Below are 9,984 nucleotides of genomic sequence, written 5' to 3' on the forward strand. Positions count from 1 at the left end.
GGGGGGCTGGAGTAGAGGGAGGTGATGGTTTGACAGCTGAGCAGAGGTGAGGGGCAAATTTAACAAAGCATTCCATCATATCCAAATCGATGTGGAGAAAACCTGAAATGGTGGCCAATAAACAAAAAAATAAAAAAACTTTGTTTCCTGTTTTTCTTTTAAGATCTACAACACAAACTCAGGAAGGTGTATAATCAAAGACTCAGTTCGTGTTTATAACTGATGTAGATGGGTGAAATTTCTTATTTTTTTAAAGTCTTTTTAAAATAATGTCCCTAATCTTTGAGTTGTTTGTAGCTGTAATGGAAATACTGTCTGAACCTAACTTTTTAGTATCCTCAGAACAGAGTTATGGCTGAGAATGACCTAAAGGCTCCTGCAAAACATAATAATAATAATAATAATAAATTTTATTTGTATTGCCCTTTACATCAAAAGGTCTCAAAGGGCTACCAGTTAAAAAGAGAAAAGCAATAAAAAAAAATAATAATAATTTTTTAAAAAACTAAGCAGAAAAGGGCAGTTAAAAAGATCTTAAACAGCGACAACTAAGAAGAACCAAAAGCCTTGTTAAAAAGAAAAGTCTTAAGGTTCCTTTTAAAACTGTCTGTGGACTGTGGAGCCCTCAGAGTATCAGGGAGGGCATTCCACGGACCGGGTGCAGCAACATTGAAGGCCCTGTCACCCATGGTCCTCAGCCTGGTTCTGGGTGTCTGGAGGAGGTGATTTGAGTCTGTGGAGCGGAGGGAGCGTGATGAGTGTTGTGGAGTGAGAAGCTCTTTGAGGTAGGGGGAGGCATGTCCATGGATGCATTGGTGAGTGAGGACGGAAACCTTGAATTCGATTCTGCTGGGGACTGGAAGCCAGTGTAGTGAACGGAGGATGGGGGTGATATGGTCGTGTTTGTGCACTCTCATCAGGATCCTAGCTGCAGAGTTTTGGATGTATTGTAGCCTTTGCAGGCTCTTGCTAGGGATCCCGATGAGAAGTGCATTGCAGTAGTCCAGTCTGGAGGAGATAAAGGCATGGACCAGCTTTTCAGCATCTGGAAGGGAGAGAGTGGGGCGGAGTTTGGAGATGTTTCGGAGATGGTAGCAGGAGGTCTTGCAGAGATGGTTAATATGGGATTGGAAGGTGAGCTGGGGGTCACACCAAGATTTGTGACTGTAGATGAGAGGGGGATGTTTGTGCCAGAGAAAGTGATGCTGATTATGGGTGATGATTTAGTTTGGTGAGGAGTGCCAACCAGGATGGCTTCAGTTTTGGAGCTGTTGAGTTGGAGGAAGTTGTGCTCCATCCATGCCTTTATCTCCTCCAGGCAGATGGTGAGTTGTGATGGGGATGATGATGAAGGAGGGATTGCAGCTTTGGCATTGACATACAATTGTGTGTCATCGGCATAACAGTGGAAAGAGAGGCCATGACGACTGATAACCTGGCCAAGGGGAATCAGGTAGAGGATAAAGAGGATTGGGCCTAGGACAGACCCTTGGGGAACACCGCAGGTGACTGTGTGGAGGTTTGAGGTGGAGTGGCCCATGGAGATGTATTCTGTCCGGTTTGTGAGGTATGATTGGAACCAACTGAGGGCAGTGCCAGAGAGACCAATGGTGAAGTGGAGCCGGTTTAGTAGAATGTTGTGATCAACTGTGTCAAATTCTGCGGAGAGGTCCAGGAGGATGAGGAGGGATGGAGAACCAGCATCTGATGACAACAGGAGATCGTTTGTGACTCTTACAAGCGCAGTTTCTGTGCTGTGGGCGGAGCGGAAACCGGACTGGAATTTTTCAAAGAGGTTGTTGGGTTGTAGGTGGTTCTGAAGGTGTGTGGCAACTGCTTTCTCAAGGACTTTGGATATGAAAGGAAGATTTGAGATGGGCCTGTAGTTTGACAGGACTTCCGGGTCGAGGGTGGGTTTTTTGAGGAGTGGTCTGATAATGGCTGTTTTTAAGACAGAGGGGACGTGACCAGCTTGGAGAGAGTGATTAATAACAGAGGTGATCAGAGGATTTAAAACAGTGATATGGCTCATTATGTCTGCCTGTTGGTAAACAAAGCTGTGTCCATAACAATGCAACAGTATGCAAAACTCTGAATCTGAATATATTTAAAACAGATAAGCTTATTAATTGTAATAATAATAAGCTATTATTATTGTTATTGTTGTTGTTTTCGTCATTGTCATTATTGTAAACCTCACAGGGATGAACAGAAAGACGTGAATATCCCAGACACAAGTATTTTTGGGGTCCTAAGCTGTATCACTGGTGTAAAATAACTAACTTCTAAAAACCCAAATTTACTAAAATAGTCTTTGATGTGGACCTCAATAGTCCAAATTCTTACTCCCCTGATTCATATCATGAAGTTTCTGTGCTCCATGTGCAGAGGCTGCTAGTAGATCTTTAGTCCCCTCATCTTTTTTTCTCCATCGATCCAATCAAATACAGCAGGAAAAGATCCAGAAATACAGAAAAATAACACCAACTATTGTAATGTAAAGGAAGTGTCCATGTAGGCGTTCTGTAAAGTGGTAAAGTGGCTTATTTTTGGGGCATTATGATGTCAAGAAAATGAATCCTCCTGTCCTTGATGATCTTAATTAACTTGATATAGAAATTAAAGGGTTTTATACAGCACATTTGTTCATTGTTTGCTGACGCAAATAGACTGTGTAATAAATGGATATAGTCTTTGTGATGTCAGCCGTTTGTTTCTGAAACAAAGTTTTTAGCAAATTGTCGGAGGAAGCCATATTGAAAATGAGGCGGACTTTGAGCCTCCACACTAACAGCTGCAGGGCGCCCACCTGTTTGTCAGATGAGCTGTGCCTCTGATTGGGCAAACTTGCGATCTGGATATCTTCCAAACTGCTGTGTTAGATGAAAAAGTTACCGCCCTGTACAGTGCATGCCATAATATAAATTAACTGTTTGGACAGGAGACATCTTTTGTACAAGGCTGTAAACATGTTTATTTCTGCTTTGAAAATGGTTTCTTTTGTTCTGTCTTGGTGTGTGAGTGGTTTCTGATACTTCTGAAGCTAGCCTCAAGCGGAGATATGCCCTTACTAGCACACATTTTCCACAGATTTTCAAGTTTTATGTTTACGTTATAGCACCAATCCTCTACTATTACTTATATGGAAATGATCATCAGCTGTCACATCTCACATCAGAGATTAAGATAGCTGATGACTGTGAAGGTGTCTCCTTTTTGACTGTTTATGTCAGTACAGCTGATGGTCAACAGCCCACAGGACACCTCACCCCTCCATGCCCCCACACACACACCCCGGTCTGTAAACCACCTTCAGTCCTGCTTGGTGTTTACAAGAAGCTACTCCTCTCTCCCACGTCCCTCCTCTTTGGTGTTCAGCCAATTTCTATATGCGTGCAGCATCTGGGCGTGTTAAATGTGAAAACAGAGGCCACGATTTCTGGCTGTTATGTCTTGGAGACGTGAGCTGTATGAGAGGTGTGTGACAGGAGCTCACCCCCGGGATACTCATCTTCCAAATGTTGGCCCACTGATCTGTGAGGTGTCACTTCCTAAAATAGCCTGACAGGGAGTATAAAGAGCTCTGCAGGGAGCACTGGCCTTCAGACCAATAGCTCCAGCGCTGATATCTACACAGGAGAGACACAGCACGGCCAACTAGACTCACTGACAGACTCTGCCTGATCTCCAGAAGAAGAAGGAAGGACTTTTGACAACTGATTTTACTGATTCAAAGACATCGGACTTATTTTGTTCCTGCTCTTGCCTTTTTTTTTTTTTGAGCTAGAATCAGAGAAAATCCAGCTCAAAGCAGGATGAAGTACTACCAGAGCCCCGTGACCCCCCACATCGGACTCGACTCTGGCGAACAGGACTGTGGACATCCACTAACCTGCAAGAGTGCAGCTATTCTGAAGCCAGTGCGCAACGTTCACTTCCCCCATGACATCGTGTTTCAGGACTATGTGCGACATGGAGAGCTGGAGTGGATTGGCCGTTTCGTCAGAGCCAGAAGGGTCTGCCTGGACACCATCTACCACTCTGGTGAGCACATGAACAGGACGACAACCTGTCCCCTGAGATTATACCACAGATATGAATCCTGATCTTTAACTGAGTGAGATAATTACTGTTCTCCATGTCTCCTCTGCACAGGCATGGCAGCCATCCACGAGGCAGTCCTGTCAGGAAACTTGGAGTGTGTGAAGCTGCTGGTGAAACTTGGAGCAGATATCCACCAGAGAGACGAGGAGGACTGGACTCCTCTGCACATGGCCTGCAGCGACGGCTTCCCAGAAATTGCACGGTAAGGATTGACTCTCTTTGGTCTAATGGAGAAGAATGGCATCTATTGAACACTGATAGTTATAACGATAAGAGGGTCAAGAAGCTACAAACCAAATACAGAGTAAAGCCGTTTACTGTCCTAAACTTTCTATGATTTATATTTTTCCAAAAAAGTAGAGCAGTTAAACTAGTCAACATGACCAAACATTTTTGAGCACATACCAACAGACACATACGTAAGCAGCACAGGTTTCCTACGCCATAGAGCTAAGAGAAGCTGGAGGATCTGCTGCCTTCCTGACTCCTCTCTGACCCTCCTGACACTAAAGACGGGCAGACCCTCACACTGAGATCTGACCTCTCCAGTAAGCCGCTTGTTTTGTGTTTCTTCCAGCTACCTCCTCTCGCTGGGCGCTGACCCTGAGCTGGAGAACGAGTGTGGAGAGAAGCCAGCTGACCTCATTGAATCAAGCAACAAGGAGCTGCTGGAGATCTTCAGGGCGCTGGCTGTCAATGACTGAGGAACTGTAGGAGCCAAGAACTCATCTGAATCCAGTCCACCAGGCTGCTCTGCAGACAGAAGTGGGTCCAGCATCCTGGTTGATGAGCTGCTCCAGCTCTGGAGGTCAAGGACAGTGGATGTGAGATGGAGGAGGGCTGCCTCCTGAACCAGGAATGGTGGGAGCAGCCTCTGGTCTCCAGTAGTACAGAGTTACAGCAACCTGTTAGAGATCCACAACTTTTTATACTGTAGTGAAATGAACGAGCCATGTGTTATTTTTTTCTGCAGCATGCTGCTGGGATTAGGAGAGCTTCTGAATGTTGTGAAACCTGACTCTGTTGTTGACGCTCTGCTCATTAGTGCCTGCTGTAAGCTACATGAAGCAAAGTCACATCCAAGTGCTGGCTGACTTAGAAGAGCTTTTGTTGTTGATTTTATGACTTCATTTTTTTTCTAATTCAACTTTCTGATGACTTTAAACTGTAAATAATTTGGTTTGACTTTTTTATACTTTTTTGAAATAAACTTTATCTGAGAAATTCTTTGATTCTGTCTTTACTTTATGTCACACAAAGTGAAGAGGAAAAATGATCCAGGTAGCGTGGGGGTGGGGGAACTCAAGCTCTACTGTTCTCTGAAGGTGTCAAACTCACAGTGATATGATAGGTTGCACTGCATTCATGCCTAATCAGAGATTTATCAGGGTTACCACAGCATACACGGTTTACTGTTTAAGGTGGTCAGATAGAAGTGTCTCTTCTATTGCAGACTTCCTGTTTTTCTTTTAAGATCTACAAACAAACAGAGGAAGGTAAGCACACTTAAGACTCAGTTCATGTTCATAACTGATGAAGATAGGTGACATTTTTTCTTGATTAACAGTCCTATAATTGTGTCCCTATAAATAATGGTGTCCCTGTTGGTTTGTTGTCAATCACTGAACTGGAATTACTGACTAAACCAATTTTTTAGTACCTCCGTAACAGCATTACAACTCAGATTGGCCTTAGGCTTACAGACAAACATTACAACTAGGGATGTCCTTATCCCGATCTGCATCCCTAGTATCGGATTTGGCAGATTTTTTAAAGTATTGGTGATAGGGAATTCTAGCCGATCCTCTCAACCAATCATCCACGTTAGCTGTCACAAAGCCAAAGTTGCTGCCGAATGTGAACGTGTCATTAAAACTGAGCACTATAAGTGCACCTAGCCTCATAAAGTTGATGAGAGAATGATGAAATAAGTTTTGGTACATTGACGTAGAACAGCAGCCACACTTAAGCTTTATTATAGATCACATGTGCATAACCAGATACGTTACAGCAATAATATCTGCTTTACAGCACCCTACGGTAAATCTACTGGGACAAACGGCTCAAAAGGCAAACACAAACAAACTGTAAAATCCGTTGGCTTAGCACTAACAACTCTGTGGCTTCAGTGTCAGCAGTGTGAAAAAACATCAAACTAGAAAGTGAAGACAGTCCTACAGCCATATCTATGCTCTGCAATCTTTTCAAGAGGTTTACAGTTGGACCAAAACATCCTGAAACATAATGCAAACTTACAGAGGAAAGGCTGCTCTGCTGTTTCTGGGGAAAAAAAAGAGATAGTCCTGTCGGTGTCTAATATGTATGTTCCTGGTTTCTCACTGTCTTCTGGAAGTTGCGTTCAGGGCAGCCTCTGTATTATATGCTAAAAGTTGTCCACAGTCCAGGGTTTGCTGAAACCCATAAGATTTGTCATTTTTTGCAACTACATTTAGCAAGCACACTGGTCTTGTAAATACCAGTCATTTAAAAATAAGTGGTATTTTGATCCTGCTGACAGGTTTGGGATCCAGAGGGTTTTAACTTTAAAACTAACTGGACTAAGTTAAATGGACTTTAACTTTAACCATTATTTTTTTTTTTATATTTAGTATTGTTCACACACAAAACAAAAAGACTGTGCTGCTGCACTTTCTCACTTCTTCAGCAAAGATTATCTCCAAAGCCAAAAATCAGGCTGGGGCAGAGTTGGCCCAGCCTGGGCAATAACATGGGAACAAGCTGTTCCCATAACAATGCAAGTGCATGCATAACTCAAAGTTTCAATATATTTAGAAAAAAAATGAGTTTATAAAATGGAAGTAACATTTACAAAAAACAAAACACAAACATACACAGGAATGGACACAAAGAAGAAGTGAATATCCTGGACTAAAGTGTTTCTTTGGGTGTTATACAGTAAATATCTTTATCACTGGTGTAAAAGTAGACATTCTAACAGATATTTTTGATTTTATGGTTCCAAAACCAAATCTTTTTGCTTCTCTTCAAAAAATTGTCCAATGTAACCGGCAGCCTTTTGGTCCCCTCTGGGCTTCCATAGGCTTTGTTATCATGCAGCCTATGATGGTGCCTCCCTTCTACCTAATTAGGCACAGGTGTTTCCCAATATAAGCAGCCCTGTGCTAATATACAGCAGGCTGCAGATCTTGGTTGGGACTCACTCTGGCTTTGTGAACAGTTTTTCTGGGCATCTAGTGTTCTTTGTGACAGACGTGGGGTAAGTGCATGCTTTGATGCATGTAGTGACTTCTTGTTGTGGCAATATCACCTTACATTTGTCTTTGTTATTAAAGATCCTGGTCCTGAGTAGCTGGAGCTGACTCATACTTGTTGCTGTCTTTTAAGGCTGACTGCCACTGCTGCTTTGTTTAGGTTTTGCTTTGTTTGGGCTTTGTTTTTCTTAGTTTGAGTGTTACTTTCTAAGCTTTAGTTGTAGTTAGGTTTTGGTTTGCTCTATTGCTCGCTTTGGTTTTTTAAAGTTATCAGTTGGTCTTGATTATTTTCTTTTTCTTTGTTAACCATCTTTTAACCTTGTTGTCTTTTTGTTTGAGAATTGCAGATCGAGTGGTTCGTGGTCTGAGCGTCTTGAGGCTGTCCGCGGGTGTAAGCTTCACCACCTGCACTTCACTACCCCCATTAATTGTGTGTGAGTGGTTGTTGGCACTTTTTTTTCATTTTCTCACTGAGCACATTTTTCTTTTTCCTTAGTTGCCGTGTTTGAGTGAATGCAGGGCTTTTGGGCACGTGGGAATGGTAAGTCCTCTGCACCCCCTTTTCTAGTCACAAGCGATCACATCGAAAGAAACTTAACCCTTAGTCTGCAATATTCTCTTTAATGATTGTGTTTGGATTTAATTAGGTAGCATTGTCATTTTACATTCTTTCTATTTTTAAAAAAAGAGATTCAAATATTTTTCTACAGCTCAAAATTATTTATTGCCCATTCCTCATATTTCTTTTTTTTTTTTTTTTTAAATAAAGCGAATTATTTGAACATCAGTTTTTGTCTCTGTCTTTGATTTTCTTGCTGCCAATTTGCTGTTCCTCCAAATTATCTTTGGAATTTTACTTTTGGGATGGTTTAAAGACGTTGTTTTTCATTAGTTAAATGAAATAATTATTTAACCTGGCCCTCGGTTACACAAATTCTAACCATTCGGATATTTAGTCAACTACCCTGAAAGCTGGTCAAGCTCCATGTGCAGAGGCTCTAAGTCTTTACCCTCTCTCTAGTTTCCACATTTCCTTTCTCATCAGCTATATCATTTAATGCAGAGGAAAAAAGAACACCTACTGTTCTTATATGGGGTAAGTGTCCATGTAGACATTCTGTAAACATGGTTCGGACTAAAGTTGTGATGGGCAGAGTTACCAGTTCACTCTCTACCAATGGCTGATGTGGCCCCTCAAGCTGTCTGAGATCACTACTGCCACACTTTTGAGGATGGACGCCAAGGTCAATGGCTTTATTTGCAAGTGGCTGGGCCTACCCAAGAGTCATTCCAACACTGGTCTTTTCGGGAGGAACACACTCCCCCTCCAGCTGAAATCCATCAACCTTGGCTACAGACAGGAGAAGGCAAGGCTTGTGCTTGAGCTAAGAAAATTGTCTGATCCCTCTATGAGGAATAACAAGGTCCCAGTCCGGTCAGAACACAGCTGGAAGACTGAGGAAGCAGTCGACCAGGCCCTCGCACACACTATGAGATTGTGGGGAGGACGCAGTCAGGCAGAGCAGGCCTGGGATCGGGAACACCTCCTAAGCTCTGGTGAAAGGCCATCCATGAAGGAAGGAGTTTGTGATTTCTGAGATTGTCAGGGTGGAGGAAGAGCAGTACAAGATCAAAGCTCTAAGCCAGCAACAGCAGGGTTGATGGACTACCAGGGAAGGAGTAGTTGACAGGACATCGGTTGGTCTGACATGTGGAGGATGCCCCAGGCAAGGCTACGCTTCCTTATCAGGGCCACCTACAACACCCTTCCTACCCCAAGGACAAAACCTCAAGAAGGCGGTCAAGGAGTTGGCAGATGAGGCAGAGCAAGGGAGTATCTGGCTCTGGTTAAGAAGGAAGGACAAGTCGTGGGGAAACCAAGGGTCCTAGGGGCAGCTGCGTCCTGCCGTGGCTCCACCTCCCCGAGATGTTCGGGGAATAATGGAGCGAAACACCCATGAAGGGAGGCTCCCGGGTGATGACCTTGCAGCTGTCCCGCAGGCACCGTCAGAGGTGCGACAAACAGACATGCTCAGCAGGTATCTTTACCTGTGCTTCTAACTGGCAGAGTTAAAGGTCCCATATTCTGCTCCTTTTCTGCAGTTTGATATGGATCATTGATGTCTTCATGAAATGGTAGTAACATGTTTTGGTCCAAAAAGCCAATAAATCAAGCACAGCAGCATTGTTTCCAGGCTCTCATAGCCCCTCTGTTCAGAACTCTGATTTAGTGGGCGTGGCCTTCATATGTAAATGAGCCACCTCTGATACCGCTCCGCTCTTCCGTGTCTCTGAAAGTGGCGCCACGAGCTCCGGGTGCACAATGTTTAGAAAACAGCCTAGTTTGTTTACCGTAACATTACAGGCTAAAACAACAGGCTAACTGCAGCTACAGTTAGCATCCTGAAGCTAACACAGAGACAGGGGGACACTGAGGAAAAGCTCTTACAGCTGCTCCACAGCACACAACATTTAAAATTCTCACATTTCCAGGGTCCCAGGTTTGTTGGCGGATGGTTGGTAATGCGCCTGGATTCAGGACCAGTCTATTCGCTAGCCCTCTGTTGTACTGTCCAAAGTTGGAAAAGCAGTCGTGAAGTGAATAGCACACACATGCACAGTTTTACTGAGTGTAGCTGGCACATTT

General features: G+C 43.5%; 1 protein-coding gene across 1 annotated transcript; it reads left to right on the plus strand.

The window, feature by feature from the left end:
- The first annotated feature begins 3,524 nt into the window (after positions 1-3,524).
- On the plus strand, positions 3,525-4,808 carry LOC141785493 (protein phosphatase 1 regulatory subunit 27-like). Its single transcript, XM_074663836.1, has 3 exons — positions 3,525-4,044; positions 4,156-4,306; positions 4,682-4,808. The coding sequence occupies exons 1-3, from the start codon at positions 3,816-3,818 to the stop codon at positions 4,806-4,808; spliced, it is 507 nt and encodes a 168-aa protein (XP_074519937.1). The 5' UTR covers positions 3,525-3,815.
- Positions 4,809-9,984: the final 5,176 nt, after the last annotated feature.

Source organism: Halichoeres trimaculatus, unplaced genomic scaffold (genome assembly GCF_033239565.1).
Source record: "Halichoeres trimaculatus isolate MK-OKI-2021-1 unplaced genomic scaffold, fHalTri1.1 fHalTri1_scaffold_2, whole genome shotgun sequence".
Lineage (NCBI taxonomy): Eukaryota > Metazoa > Chordata > Actinopteri > Labriformes > Labridae > Halichoeres > Halichoeres trimaculatus.

Excerpts from the sequence above, each read along its gene's own strand:
- LOC141785493 (XM_074663836.1), top strand. The coding sequence starts at position 3,816 with ATGAAGTACTACCAGAGCCCCGTGACCCCCCACATCGGACTCGACTCT. Across the intron at positions 4,045-4,155 it reads GGACACCATCTACCACTCTG|GCATGGCAGCCATCCACGAG; the intron begins GTGAGCACATGA and ends TCCTCTGCACAG. Across the intron at positions 4,307-4,681 it reads GGCTTCCCAGAAATTGCACG|CTACCTCCTCTCGCTGGGCG; the intron begins GTAAGGATTGAC and ends TGTTTCTTCCAG.